At 47.3% G+C, this 26,450-nt stretch overlaps 1 protein-coding gene across 1 annotated transcript; it reads left to right on the top strand.

Moving 5' to 3' along the window:
* Window positions 1-1,541: 1,541 nt before the first annotated feature.
* On the top strand, window positions 1,542-26,376 carry LOC105497103 (CEA cell adhesion molecule 18). Its single transcript, XM_071087621.1, is given in 9 exon segments — window positions 1,542-4,362; window positions 8,397-8,962; window positions 10,951-11,029; window positions 11,888-13,411; window positions 15,001-15,348; window positions 16,713-16,985; window positions 18,661-18,940; window positions 20,729-20,864; window positions 26,311-26,376. Coding segments are annotated over 6 exon segments (1,155 nt in total). The 5' UTR covers window positions 1,542-4,362; window positions 8,397-8,962; window positions 10,951-11,029; window positions 11,888-13,359.
* Window positions 26,377-26,450: the final 74 nt, after the last annotated feature.

The following is a 26,450-nucleotide window of genomic DNA, read 5'->3' on the forward strand; positions in this document are numbered from 1 at the left end:
GCCTGAGCCTAGAGGGTTGAGGCAGCAGTGAACCATGATTGTGCCACTGCACTCCAGCCTGGGCAACAGAGCAAGACCCTGTTTCAAAACAAATTGAAAAAAGCTTAATGCTCCCAAATAGGGTATTGGTTGAATAAGTTAACACACATCAAATTCAGTGGAATACTATGCAGCCATGAATAATTAACAGTAATGGTGCACAGCTGTGCTTCCCCAGTGAGAATCCAGGACCCAAGGGCAGGGGGTGAAAAGTGCTTCAGAGGACCTAAAGCAGAAGGTCCACTTTGTACATCTTCTGGGGCTTCCATTTATACTCAAATATTGAGTCAGGTCAATCAAATAACTTCAGTGACAATGAATGCATTATTTTCCTATTGAAACTAACAGAAACGTGTTTTTCCATAGGCCACAAATATTCATATGGACTTTCAGAGTACAACAGAAGACTTCAGAGACATTTCGTAAATATATCTAGATACAGAAGACTTTAGAGATATTTTGTAAATATATGCTAGACACCCATAGCTGTATATTCACCTTCCTCTGATTAAATCTGCCCTTAACGTTTCAGAATTCCTAATAAAGAAGGACATTTAAGAAAATGATCCCACTTTGGTAAACATTATGTATATGTGCATGAGTGTAGATAACACTTCAAAACTGAAAAGAGCGGATGGCAGATTGCAGGCATTGTTAGCAGGGCTCTCCCACCTTGGAAAGATGAAACAGTGTTGTGAGCTTTTTACCAGAGAGCAACACAGGAACTTAACAGGAAAACTGTAAGAAACCACAGACCTTTCTAAAGAAGCAGTGGGCAACAGCCTACACCATGAGCCAGGCAGAAAACGGTGAGTCCCCGCGGTGTGGGAAGGGGAGAGACGGACTCAGGGATGTGCACTCCCACTGGGGTGCCACACGGTCCAGGACACAGGACAGGGCAGCCCTCACCCTGCCCAGCACTGGAGCTGATTTAGGGAGCGCTGGGGAGTAGATAATGAGGAAAGAGAGAGACCCTCTCACATTGTTTTACATTGTTTTATACTCAGCACCTGTTTTAAGAAAAAAACAAGGAAGTAAAACCAAAGACAGGCAGCCCGGTGCCAGGCCCGAAACTAGGCCTGGGCCTGCCTGGCCTAAACCCAGTAGTTACAAATCAACTCATAACTTAGAAACCGATGTGATTCATAGACTCCTGACACTGTATAGAAGAACATTGTGAAACTCCCCGCCCTGTTCTGTTTCACTCTGACCACTGGTGCATGCAGCCCCTGTCACGTACCACCTGCTTGCTCAAATCGATCACGACCCTTTCATGTAAAATCTTTAGTGTTGTGAGCCCTTAAAAGGGACAGAAATTGTGCACTCGGGGAGCTCGGATTTTAAGGCAGTAGCTTGCCGATGCTCCTAGCTGAACAAAGCCCTTCCTTCTACAACTCGGTGTCTGAGGGGTTTTGTCTGCTGCTCATCCTGCTACAGTAAGAAGGAGCCACACTGGGATGTGCTTGGCATGCACTCCCAGGCTCCAGCAGGGACAGAGGGAAGCCATTCCCGATGCTGCCTCACAGGGGACCTTGCAGAAGCCAGTCAGCTGACTCAGGAGGCGGTCACGGGTTGAGAGAAGCTCCGGACCGAGATTTGCAATATCATCTTGAGTGGGGAAAGGAGCCTTGCCCAAAATCTGAGACTCATAGGTGCTCCTGAGGGAGAAGAAAAAGCAAAAAGTTGAGCAAATTCATGATTGGAAAGATACAGAGTCAACCTAAGTGCTCTTCAACCCGAAGGAAAGGCAACAAAAGAATACACATCGCTGATTCAGTCTCTCCCCTTCCCACACTGCGGGGAGTCACCGTTTTCTGCCTGGCTCCTGGGGTAGGCTGCTGCCCACTGCTTCTTTAGAAAGGTCTGTGGTTTCTTCCAGCGTTCCTGCTAAATTCCTGTGCTGCTCCCTGGTGCAGCTGCAGCGGAAGTAGATCAGACAGGCGGGTCACAGCCTCCCTTAAAGGGAAACAAACTTGCTAAATAGACTGAGAGAACAAACCGCCCGACATCGCACAAACCGCATTCTGGGCTCGTGGTCAAAACACCCTGCAGCAAGGAGGTAGAAGCGAAGAAGGGAAATTCCCCAAATTCGTGCAAGTGCGGAAACCCATGCTGAGTTAGTGTCCTCGGGCTGACCTAGGCTCGTTATAATAGTGAAAACACACCCCCGCGTGGAGACTTAAGGTGCTAATGAGACAGCGAGGTATGCACTAGCGTGTACAGCCATTGCGCATGCGGGCCTAAGAGACCACCCAGAACATGCTTAAGAGCAACACCGTCCCACCCCCGCATGAGTAATCACGGAAGATTCCCCTAAAGGGAGTTTCCCCAGCGTCAGTCAGTGCCGTCTCATGTTTGAGCAGTTGTCAGGGTGCACTTTCACTTTGCCATTAACTCTCTTGCTTACTTTTACCTGGGACTCACTCTCAAGTTCTTTTTTTGAGGCAAAGTCAAGAACCTGAACTCGCCCACCAGCCATAGCAGGGGAGACCGTGTGGGCCGCGATGCAGGCAACACTCATGCCGGGAACGGTCAGGATGGCAGCAGCTTATTGGATTTTTTTGTTGGCATTTGTGTTTGTTTCTCTACTCACCACCCAAGTGATAAAATAGGATTCTTGGTGCGGAACTTAAATTATCCCAGAAAGCCAACAGTTGCCCGCCTTGGGGACTTGTCTTTAAATTGCCTGGTTTGTACGTTTCTGGCCGGACGCATGAAGAAACAATCTGTGACAAGTCTGAGGGTCTTCCTTTCAGCCTGCCTCCCACGCTAAGAAAAGTCGGTGTTTCCCTCCTGGCAATTGTTGTAAATTTCTCTTTATCTGGGAACTGTTTTGGTTTTGTTTTTAGTTGTTCTGTGCTCCCTCTGAATCAAAGCTTCTAGCGCTGCCGATGAAAACCACAAAGGGTCCTGCTTGAGGCGCCATCCTGGCCAAGAGAGCAAACCTGCAGGAGGTTTGGAAATGGACTCGGTCTCTGCAGAAGCGTGTGCACTATTAGGGGATGAACCGTGTCACAGCCAGAGGCACGAAGCTCATATTGTCGGTGATCCAGGAGACGTGAGTTCCCAGAGCTCGTTTGGCACATTCATGTGCACACTGTTGTCGGGGTTGGAATGTGTACTGAGCTTCAATGTGAGGCTTGTAATATGCATTTCCTGTTTATCAATAAAAAAATTATTGAAGTGGGTGAATCCTGTAAGATGATAAATGTGTGCTAATCCAGTGCACTTGACTCTTCAACCCCTTCTTTCAATATCATTTTCATATGAAATCAGGCTTCAATGTGAGGCTCGTAATATGCGTGTCCTGTTTATCAGTTAAAAAAAAAAATTATCAAAGTGGTTGAACCCTGTGACTTGGCAAGCGTGTGAGAATCCAGTACACTGGACTCTTCAACCTCTTCTTTTAATGTCACTTTTATGGGAAATAAAAGTAACCAGTATGACAATTCTCAAAAAAATAAAATAAAAATTAGGCGAGGTCCTGAGCAGGAAAACCAAATGAAAAAGCAGAAACAGGGCATCTGGAAATCTGAGGCTTTGCTGTGCTTTTCCGTATTTTGCAATTTTCCCAACAGTGAGCTTTGATTTTTGTGTTTTTGTTTTCTGGCTTGTTTTATAACAAGGTCAAAATAATGTAAGCAAATATAAAAATAAATAAATAAATAATAAACTAAAGGCAACATAAAGTTACAAAGATAAGGTTGGGCTCCCAAGAGCTGCCCTTCCCAGAGCCCACCCCTGCTGGTCAGACTCCACCCTGGGGAGGAAAGGCCACCCCGAGGGCTGGGAGACGAGACCGGCAGCCTCTGTGCCGGGAGACACAGGTCTGGGAGGGAGCAGAGGAGGCGGCTGTGTCTCTGGAGGGACCCCTCCTCCTGGAGGACCCCAGGCAGCTCATAGACCTTTCAGACCTAGACGGAGCCTGTGGAGGAGGCTCATGGGTAAGAGATGCTGGATGCTGGATGAGCTTCCCAGGGCTGAGGGAAGGGCAGCTGGGACCAAAGGAGGGGAGGAGGCTGGGACCATCCCCATCCAGAGGCTCAGTCAGAAACTCCCAGAGCAGGGGTGGAGGAGAGGGCACGGGTCAGGACCTTCAGCAGGACTTTTATGAGCTCACACACTGGCACACCTCACCCACAGACACAGCTCTGCACAGACCCAGAGATGTGTCACACTCACTCAGACACACACACACACACACACATACACACACACACAGCAAGAGAGAACATGCATTTCCAGGAACTTGGACCCCCACCCTCACCTCTGCACTCACCTCTTGCTGGGTGGGTTGTATTCTTGCTGAGTGATGTGGGACAAGTAACTTCACTTCTCTGAACCCTAATTTCTTCATCTGCAACTGGGGTTAAAATATCTGTCTTGCTTGGCTGTTAGGACAGCTAAAGATATTACTATCTAGCATAGGGCCTACCATGTGATAGGTGTGAAATAAATGATTGTTATTTTCACCATTATTATTGTCACTGGTAATGAGGGCAGCAGTGCCAAGTCCTTTCTCAGCTTCACCCGGCCTCTTTCCCCCCACACAATGGCATCTGCCTCCAGTGCCCTCGGAAATCTTTAAAAGTGTGTTGATGTTGAGGACTCTCGGTGCAGAGGTGAAGCCCCCAGACCATCCCCTCCAACTCCTAGGGTCCCACGTGGGGAGGGATTGGGCTTGGATTTGATGAGAAGTTGGGCCCCTTCCCCTGTCTCTACCCAGGACTCTCCCGTGTTTCTTTTTCTTTCTTTCTTCCCCTTCTTTTTTTTTTTTTTTTTTTTTTTTTTTTTTTTTTGTTGAGACGGAGTCTCTCTCTGTTGCCCAGGCTGGAGTGTAATGACGGATCTCCGCTCACTGCAACCTCTGCCTCCTGGGTTCAAGAGATTCTCCTGCCTCAGCCTCCTGAGTAGCTGGGATTACAGGCATGTGCCACTGTGCCTGGCTAATTTTGTATTTTTTGTAGAGATGGGGTTTCTCCATATTGGTCAGGCTGGTCTTGAACTCCTGACCTCAGGTTATCCGCCCACCTTGGCCTCCCAAAGTGTTGGGATTACAAGCATCAGCCACTGCACCTGGCTGGGTATACTATAATCTTTTATTTACTCACCTATTAATAGACATTTGAGATTTTCCTGGTTTTTACTATAGGTATTCAAGTAGAATTCTTTTTATAGACATGTTTTTATACTAACGAGTATATACAAGATGTGGAATTATTAGTTCAAAAAATACCTGTATATTTAATTTTCGTAGGAGTTGCCAAACTGTTATCCAAATGGTTTTGACTTTTCCCACTCCTCCCAGCCATGTGCCAGAATTCCAGCAGCTCCACACACTCATTGACACGTGATATTTTCAGTCTTTATATTCTAACAAGTCTCGTGAGAGTGTAGTAGCATCTTGTGTTTTGAATTTAGGTACCATCAATTTCACTATTTATAATAAGCAATTCCATGAGGTTTGACAGCTATATACCTGTAACCACAGTAAAGACACTGCAAAATGCCGTTACTTAAAACACTCCCTCCTGCTGTTCCTTGGTGGGCAACTTGCCCTCTGTGTTTAATTTCTATAAACAGGCTAATTTCTTCTTCATCCCTATTGGTGTGCCTTTTAAAGAATGTCATATAAATGGAATTATACAAAATGTAGCCTTTATTTATTTATTTTGAGACAGAGTCTTGCTCTGTCACCCAAGCTGGAGTGCAGTGGCACAATCTCGGCTCACTGCAACCTCCGCCTCCCTGGTTCAGGCAATTCCCTGCCTCAGCCTCCCAAGTAGCTGGGATTACAGTTGCACGCCACCACGCCTGGCTAATTTTTTTGGATTTTTAGTAGGGACAGGGTTTTGTCATGTTGGCCAGACTGGTCTTGAACTCCTGACCTCAGGCAATCCACCCACCTCGGCCTCCCAAAGTGCTAAGGTTACAGGCGTGAGCCACTGCATCCAGCCTAAAATGTAGCCTTTAAAGTTTGGATTCATTCACTTGGTGTAATGCATTTGAGGCTCAGCTATGTGATTGGGTATATATATGAATAATTTGTTTTTGTTTTTAAATTGCTGACTCATACTTCATTGTTTCCCACAGATCCCCCATTTTGTATTTATTCACTGTTTGACAGATATTCAGAATGTTTCCAAGTTTTGGTGAATATAAAATAAAGCCAGTATAAATATTCCCATGCAGATTTCTGTGTGTGGACACTAGTTTTTTTTTTCTCTTGCATAAATACCTAGGAGTTGGGTGCTTAGTCACATGTGTTGGCTATAAGAAATTGCAGCTGGGCGTGATGGCTCACGCTTGTAATCTCAGAACTTTGGGAGGATGAGGCAAGTGGATCATTTGAGGTCAGGAGTTCAAGACCAGGCTGGCCAACATGGCGAGACCCCATCTCTACTAAAAATACAAACATTAACTGGGTGTGGTGGGTGCCTGTTATCCCAGCTACTCAGGAGACTAAGGGCAGGAGATTTGTTTGAAACTGGGAGACGGGGACTGCAGTGAGCCGAGATTGTGCCACTGCACTTCAGCCTGGGTGACAGAGTGAGACTGTGTCAAAAAAAAAAAAGAAATTGCCAAACTGCTCTCCAAAGTGTGAGTGCCACTTTATATCCCCACCAGCAAAACACATGAGTTCTGGTTGCTCTACATTCTCACTAATATTTGGTATTATCAGGAATGAGTAAAATTTATTTTTCTTTTGGTTTTGTTTTGTAACCATTCTAATAGGTATATACTGTGACCTCATTCTGGTTCTAATCTACTATTTCATAACAGCAAATGGCATTGGGAGTGTTTCCGTTCATGTGATTATTTGCCATGAGTTTTTCTTCTTTGATGAGGAGGCTGATCAAATCTTTAGTGCTTCTTAAAATTTGTCTTAAAATACTTAACAAAAATAAAATACATAACAAAAACTTACCATTTTAACCATTTTTCAGTGCACAGGTAAGTGGCACTAAGTACATTCACACTCTTATGCAATTATCAATCATTGATCTCCAGAAATTTCTTCATCTTGCCAAATTTAAACTCTGTACCCACTGAATGATAACTCCCTATCCACCCTGCTCCCAGCCCATGGCAACCAACTTTCTGCTTTCTGTCTATGAATTTGCCTATTCTAGATACCTCATATAAGTGGAATCATACAGTATTGGTAACTTTCGTGACTGGCTCATTTCATGTGGCATAGTGTCTCCAAGGCTCATCTAAGTTGCAACACGTTTCAGAATCTCCTTCTTTTTCAGGTTTAATAGTATTTCATTGTATATAATATAGAGGCTTTTGAGCAGTGTAGATCATCCTGAGTTATCAAGTTGATCCTTAAATCCAATCAGAAGTGTCTTGCTGGGAGAGTAACAGATGGAGATTTGATACACACTGAAGGCACCTGTGTCTGGGCAAACCCATCACCTCAAATGCATCACACCACCATGGGGAGCCATAGAGTTATGCGATGCATCCTCCCCACTCTTTGTACAACCTCCTGGGGGTAGGGATAAGAAGTGGATAGACAGGGTGAGAGGCAGGAGCCTCCAGTCAGCAGCTTCCAAAGATGGGAGTGAAATGGAAAATAACAATAACATTACTAGTAACATTAAATCATAACAGCTACTTCCTGTAGCAAAAACTAGAGTAGGGGGCTGTCAGAAACCACCTTATGTACAGCGCCTCAGAGATCCCAGATTAACATTTTTTGCGGTCTCCAAGATCGATAGACAGGAAGGAGTGGCTGTTCGTTAGCATTCACGCTGGCTGTGCCAGGCAGAACTTTGCCCTGGGAGGGACTATGACGTCCTGCTCTCTTAGTAAAAAGGTACAAAGCTGGGCTCCACAAACACATTAAGGGGCTCCTTGGGTCTGCTCCCCAGGCTGCCTCCTGCCCGTAGGTGAGTAGTGGATGCTGCCACTCCTGACTGCAGAGACAGGGTTTCAGAAGAAATTCTCCAAGTTCTGGGGGATCCCAGATGGGATGGACCAGGTCTAGCTCTGGGGTCTGCTTAAGGAAACGAGAGTGAGTCTTTGAAGCTCAAGGCACCCTCCAAACCTGCAGTCCTCTCCTGAGAGCAGGGTCCTCACGAGGGTCTCGTTGCACGAGACCGTCAGGGTCATGCCATGGGCTCTGAATGAAACCAGTTCTGCTCTCTTCATCCCGATTGTTCAGACTAGGCATCACTGACCATGCACAGTCTAGATGGAGGGAGGGACATGTTTCTCCAGGGACTTGGCACAATGCTGTGTCTAAAAGGAATGCTCCATGTTGGTGCAGCCAAATCGAGCTGATCAGATACTCTCTATGGCTGTGGTTGCTGGTATCCTCTCAATATCCACCCCTTCTTTTTCTTTAGCGATAAGAACCTCAGACATGAGAGCCCAGCTAAGAAGGATTCTACATTCTACATTCTACACTTTCTTCTGAAGTTTTTCTGAACAGCCCTATGAAGAGGAAACATTTCATATCCTGATTAAAAACAATTTCTTTTTCTTTTTAATTTTTGTGGGTACATAGTTGGTGTAGACCCCAAGATTCTTTTAAATTTATTAAAATGTTTTATTTTTTAACTTTTATTTTAGGTTCGGGGTACACGTGCAGGTTTGTTATGTAGGTAAACTTGTGTCATGGAGGTTTGTTGTATAGATTATTTCATCACCCAGGTACTAAGCCTAGTACCCAATAGTTATTTTTTCTGCTCCTCTCCCTCCTCTTATTCTCCACCCTCAAGGAGGCTCCAGTGTCTGATGTTCCCCTCTATGTGTTCAAGTGTTCTCATCATTTAACTGCCACTTATAAGTGAGAACATGCAGTATTGGTTTTCTGTTTCTGCATTAATTTTCTAAGGTAATGTCCCGATTTTACAGGTGTAGCAAGTGAAGCTTAAGTGAGGGAGGCAACTTAACTCAGATCACATGGCAGGTAAGTGGCAGCATTAGCTTCAAACCAGGCAGTGTAACCAGGAATCCCCCCTCTTAACCATGGGCTCTCCTCAAACAGCCTGTACAGCCTTTGACCCAGCAGTTCTCAGTAATTAGGGGGCAGTGCACAAGACCGTCCTCACTTCTAACTCCAGCTTCACACTCAGGGGTCCCCTGACCACCTTCAGTTTCGACAGTTCACTAGTAGGACTCACAGAACTCACTGAAAGCTGTTATCCTCATGTGATGTCTCATTATAGCTAAAGGATACAGATTAAAGTCAGCCAAGGGGAGAGGAGCATGGGGCAGGGTCCAGGAAATTCCAAATGGGGAGTTTCCAATTGTCCCCTCCTAGTACAATCACAGATAGCAGTAACTCCTCCTGACATGACATGTGACAACATGCACAGCGCATCACCAACCAGGGACACTCACCTAAGCCTTGATGTCCAGGGTTTTTATTATGGCTGTGCCATGTAGACATGGATGGCTGTTCACATGGCTGATCTTAGCTTCAGCTGCTCTAGAGATAGAGCTGATAACAATGACCCAAAGTCCCTACCATTAGTCATATTATTAGACTATTTGGTGGTCATATGATTAGACTAATATAACTACTTAGTCATATTATTATGAATATATTATTAGACAAGGCTCTAAGGTAAATAAAGACATTCCTATCAGGTGAGACATTCCAGGGGCTTAGAGTTCCCTCCCAGTAGCTGAGAGCAAAGGCCAGACCTCTATTTAAGTAGGGTTGAGTTTTTTCTATGCAAGTTCACCTCTGGGATTAATCACGGATCTACAAATGGGACTAGGCAAAAGCTGTTCATGCTGTTGTGTATAAAAAAAGTGGGCCAGGCACGGTGGCTCGCGCCTGTAATCCCAGCACTTTGGGAGGCCAAGGTGGGGGGATCACGAGGTCAGAGATTGAGATCATTCTGAACAACATGATGAAACCCCGTCTCTACTAAAATACAAAAAATTAGCCAGGCGTGGTGGTGTGTGCCTGTAGTCCCAGCTACTTAGGAGGCTGAGACAGGGGAATCGCTTGAACCTGGGAGGTGGAGATTGCAGAGAGCCGAGATTGTGCCACTGCACTCCAGCCTGGGTGACGGAGCAACACTCCATCTCAAAAAGAAAATAATAAAATAAAATAAAGTGAATTTTAATGTAAACTATGGGCTTTGGGTGCTAATATTGTGTCAATATGGGCTCATCAAATGCAAGAATGTACCACACTGGTGGGGATGTTGATAATGGGGGTGGCTGTGCATGTGGGAGGGCAGGTGATATATGAAAAACCTCTGTACCTTCTGCTCAGTTTTGCTGTAAACCTAAAACGGCTCTAAAATATCATGTTTTTTAATTGAAAGAACCTGGCCTGGCTCAGTGGCTCATACCTGTAATCCCAGCACTTGGGATGCTGAGGTAGATGGATCACTGGAACCCAGGAGTTGAAGACCAGCCTGGCCAACATGGTGAAATCCCATCTCTACTAAAAATACAAAAAATATTAGCCCGATGTGGTGGCACATGCCTGTAATCCCAGCTACTCTGGAGGCTGAGGCATGATAATCACTTGAACTCAGGAGGCAGAGGTTGCAGTGAGCTTAGATCACACCACTGCCCTCCAGCCTGGAGGACAGAGTGAGACTCTGTCTAAAAAAAAAAAAATTGAAAGAACATAAATGATTGCAAATAGACGATTGGTTGAATAACTCAGCCCATATCCAATCCAGTGGAAAACTACACAGCCATGAATAATGAACAGTGATGGTGCAAAGCCGTGCTTCTCCCATTGGAGTCCAGGACCTGAGGCAGAATGTGGGAAGTGCTTCAGGGGAGCTAAAGCCAGAAGATCCACTTTGTATATATTTCAGAGGCACCATTTACACTCTAATACTGGGGCAGGCCAATTAACTAACATCGGTGGTAACGAATGCGTTATTTTCCTATTAAAACTAACATGTAGGTGTTTTGCTGTAGGCTGCAAATATTCATACGCGTTTTCAGGGCACAAAAGAAGACTTCAGAGATATTTTATAAAACCAGTAGACATTCAGAGGTAAGCATATTCACCTTACTCTAACAGAACTTGGGTTTAACGTTTGAAAAGCCAAAACCAAAAATGTAATGATGTAATTCTGCTACAATAAAAGAGATTCATATGTGCATGCGTATGCCAGCTATAACATACCCAAACTGAAAAGACACGTAGAAAACAGCTGGTTGTATCTCTGGGTGGTTTTAAAAAATGGTATTCATGGCCGGGCGCGGTGGCTCAAGCCTGTAATCCCAGCACTTTGGGAGGCCGAGACGGGCGGATCACAAGGTCAGGAGATCGAGACCATCCTGGCTAACACGGCGAAACCCCGTCTCTACTAAAAACACAAAAAATTAGCCGGGCGAGGTGGCGGCGCCTGTGGTCCCAGCTACTCGGGAGGCTGAGGCAGGAGAATGGCGGGAACCCGGAAGGCGGAGCTTGCAGTGAGCTGAGATCTGGCCACTGCACTCCAGCCTGGGCGACAGAGCGAGACTCCATCTCAAAAAAAAAAAAAAAAAAAAAAAGGTATTCATTAAATGACAATAAATAATTTTATATTTATTTTACATACTTCTATAGTTGTACATATAAAATGTATGTATAAATATGTAAATGTTAAATAATAATATTACATAAATATGTAAGTATGTAAATCAAAACATTTTATAACAAATTCAAATTCACTCCTTTTGTAATTTAAAAAGTAGGGTGTGTTATCAAAATGAAAGACGAACACATTCCCAAGTATGGTTAGAAAGACCTCGTCAGTTGGACATTTCTGAGTTGCTCTCTCTCTCTCTCTCTCTGTGTGTCTTCCCTCTGTATCTCACTCTGCCTGCATCTTTTTTTTATGTCCCTGTCTGTCTCCCTGTCTGTCAGGTTTCAAGGCGCCCACACCTCATGACTTCTGCGCACAACTCCCCTGTCTTGGATCCGTGTCTACAAGGAGCACACATACACCCTTCGCTCCTAACTCACAGCATTTTTCCGAACGGTGAATTTGAGAAACAGCCTGAGCCTCCGACAACGAAGTGTCAACCTAAATAACAGAGACAAGCTCTCTAAAAGAAAATGATATGTATTCGGGAATGGGGCATTGCAATGGGAATCTGGGTGCTATAGTAAAGTACGTGCCTGTTTGAGGAGATAAAAGAACACAAAGGTTTTTCGATGGAAAAATGAGAAGGACCCCATAAATGTTTTGAGATAATTATCCTGGGCTACAAGGATCCTTAACAAGGGTGACGTCAGTCCAAGTTTGGACAGGAGGTTGCTGTCCAAATGCTTGTCACAGAAATATTTTTTTTGTGGAAGGTTGTGATGGCTTTTGTGCAAGACTATGGTTTCTGCAGCGTCTTCTGTGAAAGTTTGTTGTCAGAGAACCCTCGCTTCACAGCCTTCCCCACTGTATTTCTCAGGGCTTTTTTGGCTTGTGAGAACTTTCACAAAGGGACCTGGTGATACGCACACTTGTTCAGGTCTAGAAGAGCATGCCCGGCAGCCATTCACAATGGTCATGGGAGGAATATTTAGTGATGCAGAGAGAGAGTCCCCTGTTGTGGGGGAAAGCAGCCGGTTGTAAAACGGCCCCAGGCAGTTTAAAAGTTGGGCCCTGCACTGGGCACGGTGGCTCACACTGTAATCCCAGCACTTTGGGAGGCCGAGGCAGGTGGATCACGAGGTCAGGAGATCAAGACGATCCTGGCCAGCATGATGAAACCCTGTTTCTACTAAAAATATAGCTGGGCGTGGTAGCACAAGCCTGTAGTCCCAGCTACTCAGGAGGCTGAGGCAGGAGAATCACTTGGACCCGGGAGGCGGGGGTTGTGGTGAGCGAAGATCACGCCATTGTACTCCAGCCTGGCAACAGAGCAAGACTCCATCAACAACAACAACAACAACAACAACAACGACGACGACGACGACACCTAGGTCCTGCACGGGAAAACCAAACCAAATGGAAACAGGACATACAATTGAGGAGTTTGATGTCCTATCTTTGAGGTGCTTGACTGTATTTTCTGGTTTTCCTGGTTTTCCCAACAGTGAGCCTGTGTTTTTCTGTTTTTTCATGACCAGAGAAAAAAATGTAAATTAATATAAAAATAAGTAAATAAATAATGAACTAAAGGCAGCATAGAGCCATAAAGATAAGGTCGGGCTCTCAAGAGCCGTCTTCCCCAGGCCCCACCCCTGCTGGTCAGAGTCCACGCTGGGGAGGAAAGGCTGCCCTGAGGGCTGGGAGATGAGACCGGCAGCCTCTGTGCCAGGAGACACAGGTCTGTGAGGGAGCAGAAGAGGTGGTTCTGTCTCTGGAGGGACCCCTCCTCCTGGAGGACCCTAGGCAGCTCATGGACCTTTCCAGACCCAGACGGAGCCTGTGGAGGAGGCTCTTCCTCATGGGTAAGAGACGCTGGATGCTTGACAAGCTTCTCAGGACTGAGGGAAGGGCAGCTAGGAGCAAAGTGGCGGGAAGGGGGCTGGGGACATCCCCATCCAGGGGCACAGCAAGAAACGCCCAGAGCAGGGGTTGGGGAGAGAGGAAGGGACAGGACCCTCAGCAGGACTTTCATGAGCTCACACACATGGGAACACCTTGCCCCTAGACACACCCCTGCACAGACCCACAGATGTGGTGTTACACACACACACACACACACACACACACACACACACAGAGAGAGAGAGAGAGAGACCCTGTATTTCTATCCATGCCCAGGAACCAAGAGCTTGGACCTTCACCCTCACCTCCCTGCACTCACCTCCCACTGGGCGCCCCAATCTGCCCCATCCCCTCCACCACCTCTCAGGCCAGATTGCTTCCCAGCCCCTCACCTTTGCCTAGGACCCTCTGTGCCCCCAACAAGCATGACTGTCCTGCTGCACCACATGTACGTCGTTGAAAAGGTCCAGTGTCCACACATGAGGCCTGGAGCTGGGGTCTCAGGCATCTCTGCCTCCTCCAAATAGCCCAGGCTTGGGGTTCACAGGGCAGTGGACACCTGCCCATGTCATATGTGGTAACAGGCTCCGACTCCCGCCTCCATTCACGCCCACTCCAGTGAATTTAGATGCAAAATCAAAGACCTGTGCACATCCTCAGGGGAGCATTTCTCACCCAGACAATCATTACTGAGCTCCCCCTGTGTCCAGCCTGTGCTGGGGGGTGTGGGGACTCAGTGGTGACTGAGACAGGGCAGCCCTGCCCTCCTTGAGCCCACAGCCCAAGGCGAGATATAGGTATGTGGCCAGACTCTGAGGATTCCCGGAGCTCAGGGCTAGGATGAGGGGAGCCCAGGAGGAGCTGGGGGAGCCCAGAAGGGACACCTGACCCAGGCTGGGGTGGAGGAGACATCCAAGCTGATACCTGAGTGATGAATAGAAGCGAGTCAGCAAGGAGGATGCAGATGGAGAGGCGGGAGAAGGAGTCCCTGCCAGGAATGGGGAACAGTGTGTGCGAAGCCTGAAGTCAGGGAGAAGGTGTGGTGCACCAAGAGAGCTGTATAGGCCTGGGGCATAGAGCATGGCAGTCATGTCTTCTGATAAATAACTACATGAATAAATGAGTAAAAGGTGCATAGTGGGAACAGAATGGGGTAGGTGTGCTCCACAAGGAGGCTAGATGAGTCACAAACACCAACTCTGGCTGAGAGTATTTCATATGCCCACCTGAGAGTTTGGACTTTATCCTAAGAGCACTGGGGAGCCATAGAAAGTGTTTGAGCAGAGGAGAACAGGGTCACAACTTAGGCTTATTAACATTTACCTAACTGTCACATGAGGATGGATTGGAGGCTGTGTGGCTAGCCAGGAGGGCCTGGGAGAAGATACGGGTAAAATGGACCAGGGCAGGAGCTGAGGGGAGGCACAGGAAGGGACAGGCTGGGACTCTACCAGGAAAGAGAAACTCTTGCCTGATTCACCAGTGTTTCTAGGAATCATTCCCTGGATGGTGTCGATCTCTCTGTGTCTTTTTTCCTTGTCTTCCTCAGCCAGTCTGCTGGCCTGTGGGATCTGCCAGGCCTCTGGCCAAATCTTCATCACCCAAACCCTGGGGATCAAGGGATATCGGACTCCCCTGGCCCTGGATAACGTCCCTGAGGATGTTCAGGAATACAACTGGTACCGGGGTGCAAACGACAGCGTGGGAAACATGATTATCAGCTACAAACCGCCCAATGCTGAGCAGCCTGGGCCCATGTACACTGGCAGGGAAAGAGTGAACAGAGAAGGCAGCCTGTTGATCAGGCCCACTGCATTAAATGACACAGGAAACTACACTGTTCGGGTGGTTGCAGGCAATGAGACCCAAAGAGCAACTGGCTGGCTGGAGGTTCTAGGTGGGTTAGCAGGTGCTCTGTTTCCCGACCCCCAAGGAGAGCTAGAAGTGACAGCACTGGAAGTGTGAATGCTTAGAGGTCACACTGTCCCCCTCCCTCACCCACCTCTAAATGACAATAGGAGCCTCAGCAGGTGGCTGACCAGCTTCTCCCAAGGTGATGGGACACTTGCTACCTTCAAAGGATTCAAATTTATTGTCAGTGTATTTATAAGCTTTCTACTGTTCCATAACAAACAACCACAATCATAGCAGCTTAAAACAGCACCCATTCATGATTGCACAGTTTCCAGGGGGCCCAAAGCCCAGGTACGGCTGAATCAAAAGTCCAGGTATGACTGAGCTGAGGCTTCTGTTCTGAGTCTTACAAGGCTTTGGCTAGGGCTGTGGTCTCATCTGGAGGCTTGACCGGGGAAGAGTCAGCTTCCAGGCTCACTCAGGATGCTGGCTTAATTTATTTCCCTGTGGCTGTGGGACTCAGGGCCCGGGGGCTGCCTACTGTTTGCTGGATGGAGGCCCTTGGGCCCTAGAGGCTGCTGAAGTTCCCTGCCATGTGGCTGTGTCCACAGCCTTTTCGCATCATGGCTGTTTGTGTCTTCAAGGCCAGCTGAAGTGTCTGGTAGGACAGAGTCTTATGTAACAGCAGGTAATGATGGGAATGACATTCATTGGCCTTTGTCATATTCCACAGGTTAGAAGCAGCTCCTGGGTCCCACTCACATTCGAGAGAAGGATGGTATACAGAGCATGACACCAGGAGTGGGAATCATGGAGCCGCCCTGGAATCATGTGTACCATGGACAGCTCCTGGGGGACTCTGAGGGCTAGAGGAGGAGAGGGTGGAGTTGGAAGACAAGCAGTCCTGCATTTGACAGTGGCTGCAAATACATACCACATGACCTTGGCCCATTTGTGTTCCCTCTGTGTTCCTCAGTTTCCTTATCTGTAGAGTGGGGAGGAACCCACCATTGTGGTTTGTTGTAGCATTGGAGGGAGTATTCGTAAACTGAATGGGACTCAAATAATGGGGCAGTATTGTGTAGCCAAATGCCACCTCTCACTCAGAACCTCTCATGGCTCCTGGTTTGGGGGTTCAGAAACAATGATTAGGTCACATGTTTATGCCAATAGCTCACCATTATGGCAGCAGACAGCATGGCAATGGCTCAGGCAAGGCCCACACCTCAGCAAACTCATTGCCCTGTGCCTACTCCTCTGCCCTTCTCAGCTCCCTTGCCAGGATGCCAGAACTTATTTTATAGCTCTTGGCTTCTCTCCAACATGCCCAGAAGTCCCCTGGAGAGGAGCAGAGCTTGGGGAAGCAGACCCCACTTGTAATTGTTTTCTCCTTCCTGCTTCACCCAGAGTTGGGAAGCAATCCGGGCATCTCCGTCAATGCCAGTTCCCTGGTGGAGAATATGGATTCTGTGGTCGCCAACTGCCACACCAATGTCACCAACATCACGTGGTATGTGAACGATGTACCGACCTCTAGCAGTGACCGGATGGCAATTTTCCCGGACCGCAAGACCCTCGTCATCCGCAGGGTCAGCCGCTATGACAGAACACTTCAGTGCGTGATATAGAGTTTCCCAGAGATCTTTCAGAAAAGTGAACGCATCTCTCTGACTGTGGCCTGTGAGTGGTCTGGGCTCCTGGGACTGAAGCCAGGGGTGGGCTCAGGGCTTTCTAGGGATAGGCATAGGTTAGGACAGGCTGAGCTGGAGAGAGGGGTCATCCTGGGCCAGCCTGCAGCCAGCTCGATTTGGGTTGGAATCAGCTCAGGCTCTTGAGCCCTGTGACCTTGGGAGCTGCCCCTGCTACTCAGAACCATGGTACACTCGAGTTTGCAATGGAGACTCCAGTCCCCACTTCTCAGATTAGAAATGGTCAGTGTGCCTTTGTTGAGGTCTGCTTTTTGTGTAAAGAGGGAACAACTTAAAACCATTGTTTCTTTTTTTTTTTTTTCTTCTTTTTTTTTTTGAGATGGAGTCTTGCTCAGTCTCCCAGGCTGGAGTGCAGTGGCACGATCTCGGCTCATTGCAAGCTCTGCCTCCCGGGTTCACGCCATTCTCCTGCCTCAGCCTCCCAAGTAGCTGGGACTACAGGCGCCCGCCACTACGCCCGGCTATTTTTTTTTTTTGTATTTTTAGTAGAGACGGGGTTTCACCTTGTTAGCCAGGATGGTCTTGATCTCCTGACCTCATGATCCACCCATCTCGGCCTCCCAAAGTGCTGGGATTACAGGCGTGAGCCACCGCGCCCGGCCAAAACCATTGTTTCTTAAATTGATGTTCAATTATTAAGTTTTCAAGCCCCTTGAGCCTTCAAATTCTGCTCATTAATTTCTTTCTTCTTTTCTGCTAAATTTAGTGTAGTCACTGTCACTCTCTTTCACTGAAATTGAACAGACTATGCTACCTTAAACAGAGAGCTTTATTTAAAGACTCAGTTATGCATTCCATACATTCTTTTTTCTTTATAGCCCTTTAGCTGCCTACCAGGGCAAGTTCACCACCCAGCAAAATCCCTACAAATTCTCAGACAGCTCTTGTAAATCTAATACGCTGAACTGATAAGTACATTAACACTTAAATTCCCCCCCAATATTCCAGGACTGCTCACAGAGTTTAATAAACTCTTCTACATCTTTCAACTGAAAAACATAATCACAAATCTAAAACCACTTTCACATCTCCTGGAACCACTCCGGCGGTCTGTCAGATTTCCTAAAGCACAGGCTATGGCACCCGTCCCGTGGAAGCTGGGGTGGAGGGGTGAACAATTTCTGACCTCCATACAGCTGTTTACAGGTCAGAGGCTTGGAACCAAGACCCAGGATCCAGAGGCTGCAGCTGCTCAGGGCGGTTGCTCCTGGGCCCCGAGACTGGCTGAATCCTTCTGTGTCAGTTGGAGTCATAAAGTCCTAATCCTCTCCTCTGAGCCTCATTGTTTTCCACCTATAAAATGGATCAATAGTGGAACCAGTCACATGGGTTGTTCTGGGAATTCAACAAATGTGGGGACAGGCACAGAGCTTAGAATCGTGCCTGGCACACAGTAAGCCTCATGTGTTGGCTTTTACTCCACCCATTTTATTATGATGTAAACAGCACCATGGGGCTGGCCTCTAGTAGTTCCTTAATCATAGATTAATGGTTATTGCTGTTGACATAGCTGCCTTGCTGGGAGCAGGTCTAGGGGTTAGCCTGAGGTGCACAGTGGGGAACCTCCTGGCTGGGGGAGGACTTCATGAGACGGGACACCCAGGGGTCAGAAACACAGCCCCGGGCCTCCTGCCCTGTATCTACAGATGGACCCGACTATGTGCTGCTGAGGAGCAATCCTTATGATTTCGACGGCATTGTGATGGCTGAGATCGGCTCCCAAGTGGAAATGGAGTGTATCTGCTATTCTTTCCCGGATCTCAAGTACCACTGGATCCACAATGGCTCCCTCCTGAACTTCTCAGACGCAAAGATGAGCCTCTCGAGTCTTGCCTGGGAGCAGACAGGCCGTTACCGATGCATCGTGGAGAACCCCATGACACAGCTGACTATGTACAGGGACGTCAGGATCCAGGCCCCCCGTGAGTGCAGCAGCTCCCCGTCCAGGCTCACACTCTGCACATCTCCTGCCTCCATGCCCTGCTAGGCAGTGCCCACCCTCAGGAACGCCACCTCCACCCTGCCATGACATGCTCACAACCTCTGGGTGAAATCTCCCAGTCCTCTGAGGTCTGGGTCCAAAGCTATCTCCTCTGTGAATCCTCTGAAGTCCTCAGATCAGAGTCAGGGTGACTCCCAGGTGGATAAGAGTAGCAGACATTGGCTGAGCACTTACTATGTGCCCGCCTTTGTTCTAACCTGTGTGACCCTCACCATTTCTCTATGCAGTAAGTGAATGTGATTAGCATCACCTCCATTTTACAGGTGAGAAAACTGAGCCCCATGGAGTTTGAGTGCTTATTCAAGGCTCTATTGCTCCATAACCCATGGGAGAGGTGGAATTCAAGCCCAGGCAGGCACAGCCTATGCCCTCAACTGCTCCCCTCAGCTGCTCCAAGATGAGGAATTAGAAAGACGTGGGGATGGGATGGATGGAGGAGGGATGGATGGAGGAGGGTTGGAGGAGGGATAGATGGAGGAGGGATGGATGGAGGAGGGATGGATGGAGGAGTAGAGATTGGGCATGGCCGTGGCGTCAGAAACTTGGCTTGGGAGTGAATTTGTAAATGGGGAAAGCATCTTCTCAGCAACCATGTGTCCAGTCTTCTGCATCAAGGAGAGAGACTGACGTGCTCAGGGAGAGATCAGAGGAGTGTGGCAGGTAAACTCAGGGGCTCTGCAGCCCAAGGTTCTGGGGTCCAAATCCCCACTCTGCTGCTACCCATCTCCATGAACCCGGGACTCAGTTTCCTCAACTGTAATGAAAGGATAAGAATCCCTGCAGGAAAAGGGTGCTGTGAGAATAAAATGAAACTGTGCAAGAAGGTACAGGAGACATTACAGGATGTGGTCTGCAGACTTTACTTCAGCCACACTACTTCCTAAGCACCTACTATGCACCAGACACGATGTGTGCATGCAGCCCTCTGAGTCATCGATTCATGTTTTTCTCTTGCCCTGGACTACAAACACCAGGAGGGCAGAAGCTTCAAAGACAGAGTCTCACTCTGTCATCCAGGCTGGAGTGCAGTGGTGCAATCTCGGCTCACTGCAACCTCCACCTCCCGGGCTCAGGAGATTCTGCTGTCTCAGCCTCTTGAGTAGCTGGGATTACAGGCACATGCCACTACGCCCAGTTAATTTTGTATTTTTACAAAATAGAGTCGATAGAGTAGAGATGGGGTTTCACCATTTTGCCCAGGCTGGTCTTGAACTCTTGACCTTAGGTGATCTACCCTGGGCGAGCTTCCTGTTTTCCATTTATCCTCAGTGCTTGGCACAGTGTGTAGCACATAGTTGGTGCTCAGTGAACATTTATGCAATGAGTTAATGACCCTGCATCACACACCCCTCTTCCGGTCACTGTCTCTCCCCTTATGGATGAGTTAATGACCCTGTGTCACACACCCACCTTCTGGTCACTGTCTCTACCCTTATGAGGGTTTATTCTTCTCTATTCACTTATGGTTGATTGCAGTGTGAGACATCTCTTTGCCTAATTGTCCACTGTCCACTTCCCAGCTAGAACGTCAGGCCCATGGGTGCAGGAGTTTGTTTTGTTGGCTGCTGAATCCCTCGTACCTGGAACAGTGCTTTGCGGATAATAGATGTTGACAAATCTTTGAAGAACGGATATGTGGGTGGATGAAGAGATGAGTGAATGCATGAATGGGTCAGTCGTGGTCCTGACCCCCAGGTGTCCTATCCCTCCAGGGATCTTACCTGTTGTCCACCGAGATTTCTCCATCTCAGGATCCATGGTGGTGTTCCTCATCGTGCTGACGGTGCTGGGTGGCGTCCAACTTTGTGGAGGCCTGATCTATGCTCTGACCAACCACTACTCAATCAGGTGCCCTCACTGCTCTGGGTCAAAGGTGGGATGTTGGCTGGGGGCTGGGACTCAGGAGCCAGCCCTCCCTCCAGAGGGGAAGCAGAACCAGAGGGGAAGCAGAACCAGAGGGGAAGGGATAAGCCAGGAACTGAGTTGTCAGGGATCATGTGGGGCAGAGAGATCAGCCCTCAGGACCTGAAGCTGATGGAAGCAAGAGAGGGTTTAGAGCCAGTCATGCTTCTAAATAGCTGTAGGATTTCGTCCAGCAACTTCCCTTCTCTTTATGTTTGAAAGGGATATTAAGATTTACCTAGAGGGACAGGTAAAAAAATGAGAGGTGTGCATGTCAATTCCTGGTACATAGTCATCCTTTGCTACCAAGTGAAGTTGGGGAAACAGATATCAGTGGTCAACCATGCAGGGAGAAGAGATTGGGTGGTGGGATGGTTAAGGTCTGGGTTCAAACCCCAGCTCTGCTACCTGTAGGCTAGGTTACCTTGGGTAGGTCACTTCTCCTCATAGCTCATCCTCAGCCCAGCTGAAGAATGCAAGGAGCAACTCCTGCCTGAAGGGTGATGTGGGGATTAGAGACACATCTTGGAGGAAAAGGGGACTTGCAGCATTCTCAGCATAGAGTAGACCAGAGTTTCTCAACCTCAGCACTATCAACATTGGGACCATAACTCTCTGATGGGGAAGAGGAGGTAGTAAGGCTGTCCTATGCATTGTGGGACATTTAGCAGCATTCCTGGCCTTTTCCCGTTAGATGTTAGTAGTAACAACCACCACCTCCCCAGTTCAGAAAACAAAAAATGTCTCTAGACACTACAAAGATCACATGGGAGGCAAGTTTGCCCTGGTTGAGAGTCAGTGGAGTAGATATTAGAAAGTGCAGTGAAGCTTGGGAGGATGGTGACGTTAATGATGGAGATGATGGTACCAATGGTGATGGTGGTGATTATGGTGGAAATGGCAATGATGATAGAGATTAACAGTGGAAATGGCATTATTGTGATAGTGATGATGGTGATGATAGTAATGGTGGTGATGGTGATGGTGGCGATGATGATGATGACAAAGATGATGCTAGTGTTGCTAGTGATGGTGGTGACATTGGTAGTGATGGTGATGATGACAATGGTGATGATGATGGCCATAATGGTGGCAATAGTATTATGGTGATGATGATGGTGATGGTGGTGCTAATGATGGCGGTAATAAACGCAATGCTGATGGTGATGATTATGATGAAGCACAATGCCTACAATTTTCTGTGAGCTCTGGGGTGACAGGCAGGCCTCTGAGCCTTAAAAACAATCTTAGCCCAAGGGTGCAGCTGGGTCAGCAGGTTGCATCATTGTGCCCAGGAGGAAGGTACCCATTTCTTATACCATTTTTCCAGAGTCAGAGACCGCATCTCCTTCCTACTAAGACTGAAGTGGGAGCAGCAGATGGAACTACTTGAGCCCCCTGGTCTAGGAAGGAGAGCCCTCATCTCTTGGGGCCAATTTCCTTCACCTGAGATCAGCTCAATCCTCAAGGACTCTCACATATGTCTAGGTGTCCTGCAGATTAAAACTTTTGTTTATTGTGTTAAGTTGCTTTTTTCTTTCTCTCCCTCTTTTTTTTTTTTAGACAGAGTCTTGCTCTGTTGCCCAGGCTGGAGTGCAGTGGCACGATCTCAGCTCACTGCAAGCTCTGCCTCCCGGGTTCATGCTATTCTCCTGCCTCAACCTCCGGAGTAGCACGGACTATAGGCACCCGCCAATACACCCGGCTAATTTTTTTGTATTTTTTTTTTTTTAGTAGAGACGGGGTTTCACCGTGTTAGCCAGGATGGTCTCGATCTCCTGACCTTGTGATCCGCCCGCCTCAGCCTCCCAAAGTGCTGGGATTACAGGTGTGAGCTACCGTGCCAGGCCTTATTGAGCTAATTTTCATCTAAAATTTTAAACTAAATGAAAATGTAATTGAAATACAAACTGTGAGATCAAAATTATATTGAAAGTTCATCTAATTGCAAGATTAAACATTAAGTGAGATTTAGTACCTGTTTCATTTAACATTAAATTGAATTTAAACTGTGAAGAAATGGCCAGGCATGGTGGCTCATGCCTGTAATCCCAACACTTTGGGAGGCTGAGGCAAGCAGATTACCTGAGCCCAGGAGTTTGAGACCAGCCTGGGCAACATGGTGAAACCTCGCTGCTACAAAAAATAGAAAAGTTAGCCTGGAGTGGTGGAGTGCTTCTAGAGTTACAGCTACTCAGGAGGCTGAGGTGGGAGGATCTCTTGAGCCCGAGAGGTAGAGGCTCAGTGAGCTGAGATCGTGCCACTGTACTCCAGCCTGGACAATAGACACCCTGTATGAAAAATAAATAAATAGGCCTGGCACGGTGGCTCACGCTGGTAATCCCAGCACATTGGGATCACCAGGTCAGGAGTTTGAGACCAGCCTGGCCAACATAGTGAAATCCCATCTCTACTAAAAATACAAAAAATTAGCCAAGCGTAGTGGCGGTCACCTGTAATTCCAGTTACTTGGGAGGCTGAGGCAGGAGAATCACTTGAACCTGGAAGGTGGAGGTTGCAGTGAGTTGAGATCACGCCACTGCACTCCAGTCTGGGAGACAGTGCGAGACTCCATCTCAAAAATAAGTAAGTAAATAAACTGTAAAGAAAAGGCCTGTAACATGAATTAACCAATATGGTAGCCACTAGCCATATGTGACTAAGTTTAAAATGAATTAAAATTAAATAAGTAAAAAATCCAACTCCTCAGTCACACCAGCTTGTGGCTATGAGATTGGATGGTGCCAATATAGACCATTTCGTCATTGCCAAAAGTTCTATTGGACAGCACTGCTGTAAACCAATTATGTAGAATGCTCTTAAAGAGTAAAAACCAAACCAAACCAAACCAGAAAAAGTAGAAAGAGACAACCATTAGTTCCTCCTCTGTCCCTCACTCCAACCCCAGGAACTATGCTGCATGGGAATAAAAGAGAGCTTGAGGTGGAAACAGAATTCTTATATTCAGGGAAGAGCACAGAAAAGGGGATTGCAAAAGCTGATGGAGAGAGTGGCCATGACATAGTGGGGAGGGTCTCAGGTCAAGGGCAGAAACGGAAACCATGATGGTATTAATAATAATCTCTGATATTTTTTGACATGCTTACTGTGTACCAACCCTTGTTCCAAGGTATTTACTAGTAAGAGCTTACTTTATCCTAATAGGAGATATCCCTGTGAGGTTGGGACCAGTATTAGTTCCATTTTACACATGGCAAGTAAAACACAGACAGGCTGACTTCCTGCTATCTCACTGTATGGTCAATGTTGTAGGCTCCTTTGCTAAGGGACCATGTAATAATCATAAATAGGCTCAATATCTAAATACTAGACCTCGCCTGGGAGGTCAGCAAGGTCTTGGAAATGCAGGGCTGTTGGCTAGTCTTCAAGAGTGGTCTCAAGACACAAGGTCTCAGAGAATTCAGCTGAGAAGGGGTGGGCCCCGGCCTTAGGGTGGGCTCCTCCCTGGGAGCAGGCCCCTCCTGGACCTGGAGCCACATTCTTCAGAAGGGCTGTAGAAGGTGCCAGAGTTTGGAGTGGGGCAGGGAACTCGTGTGAACAGGACTCCAGGCTCCCTCCTCATTCCCCTAAGAGCAGGGCCATTTCTGTTTTACAGAATGGATTCCATCCAGGGATGCATTTTGCTTTTGTGGGCCCTCCTCTAGAAAAATATTAAAAATTGTATTTTACAACTCTGTTAATATAAACATGTATAAAATATGGGGTGGATTGTGTTCAGTTTTTTTTTTCTTCTGATTTTAGAAGAAGTTGAAACATTTTTGTGAGTCCTAAAAGTATAACAGGCCTTAGTGCCTCTGTCCATAATGATCCTGCTTCCACTCAAATTTCTTCAGATGAAAAGTTTCCAGGGGTTTCTATCCCTGTGTTCAAAGCCACTGATGGAGACTGAATGAGGGACAAATGAATGAGTCACTGAGGTTGACTTAATGGAGACATCCAAAGTGAAACTTTGGATGATGAGGTTGACATTAAGTCAACCTCAGTGACTCATTCATTTGTCCCTCATTCAGTTTCTCGGTACCCCCACATTTCACCAAGCGCCTGGCTTTATTCTTGGGCCTCTGATGAACAAAAGATGAACAAACTGCCCTCCCTGTCCCCAGTAATGTTACAGCTACCATGATCCAGCCCCCTCCTTTCAGCTCCCCTTCTCCCTCCCCCAGAGATCACCCTGGAGTTACTCATATTTTAATCATGATTGGATCTGGATACCACCCAAAAGTCATAGGAGTGGCATTTCCTAGAATAAATGGTGAGGCAAGAGGGAGCTGAGGAGACATACAGCCTACGTGTATGGGTTTTCACTACGCTATCTAAAGACTTTAGAAGATGCATCTTAAATTATCTTAGTATTTAGATACTGAGCCTATTTATGATTATTATATGGTCCCTTCACCAAGGAGCCTACAACGTCGGTCACACAATGAGAGAGCAGGCAATCAGCCTGTCTGTGCTTTACTTGCCATATGTAAAATAGGACTAACATTGGTCCAAATCTCACAGGGATATCTCCTATGGGGATAACGTAAGCTCTTACTAGTAAATACCTTGGAACAATAACAAGCTCTTACTAGTAAATACCTTACTGTGTTGGTACACAGTAAGCACTTCATAAAATCTCAGATATTATTATTAAGGCCATCATATTATCAATGTGCAATTCTAAACTGATTGTGATAAACTCAAGAAAGCTCAAGGGTATTTCAAAGAGTGTATCTGAATCACCTCATCTTCCACCCCCTGGCCTGGCAGAACCACCCCCACGCCACTGTCCCGTTCCTGTCAAAGGCGCCATGGTGTCTATGTTCTGAGGCCTCCTGTCTGAGATGAGAGCAGGGGTCTGGGAATCAGAGAAGCCAGGTTGGGAATATTGGCCTCTGTTATGTTCTGGCTGCGTGACCTGGGGCAAGTAACATCACCTCTCTGGACCCTCATTTTTTCATCTGCAAATGGGTTAAAGTATCTGTCTTGCTTGGCTGTTGGGAGGGTTAAAGATAACCCTGTCATAAGCTATAGTGCCTGGTATATAATCGGTGTGAAGTAAATTACTATTATTGCTTCCATCATTGTTGTGATCCCTCGTAATTAGGCCAGCAGTGCCAACTCCTTCCTCAGCTTCACCCGGCCTCTTTCCCCCACACAATGGCATCTTCCTCCAGTGCCCTCCGAAATCTTTAAAAGTATGGAGATGTTGAGGACTCTTGGTGCAGAGGTGAAGCCCTCAGACCATCTCCTCCACAGGGTCCCATGTGAGGAGGGATTGGGCTTGGACTTGGTGGGAAGTTGGGCACCTTCACCTCTCTCTACCCAGGACTCTCCCATGTTTCTTAGGGACCTGAGATGTGACTTCTTCCTTGATTTCTTCCCACAGGGCAAATCGGGCTCCATGAGTATCCACCTCAGACCTGAGGACAAGACCGGAAGGGCAAGCAGGTGAGGAGAGGAGAGGGTGATGGAGAAGGGCTGGGGGTCCCCATAGGGCCAGTGAGTCTGGAAAGGGCCCAGGGTCTC

The sequence above is a fragment of the Macaca nemestrina genome, chromosome 20, assembly GCF_043159975.1.
Source record: "Macaca nemestrina isolate mMacNem1 chromosome 20, mMacNem.hap1, whole genome shotgun sequence".
In the NCBI taxonomy this organism is placed as follows: Eukaryota; Metazoa; Chordata; class Mammalia; order Primates; family Cercopithecidae; genus Macaca; species Macaca nemestrina.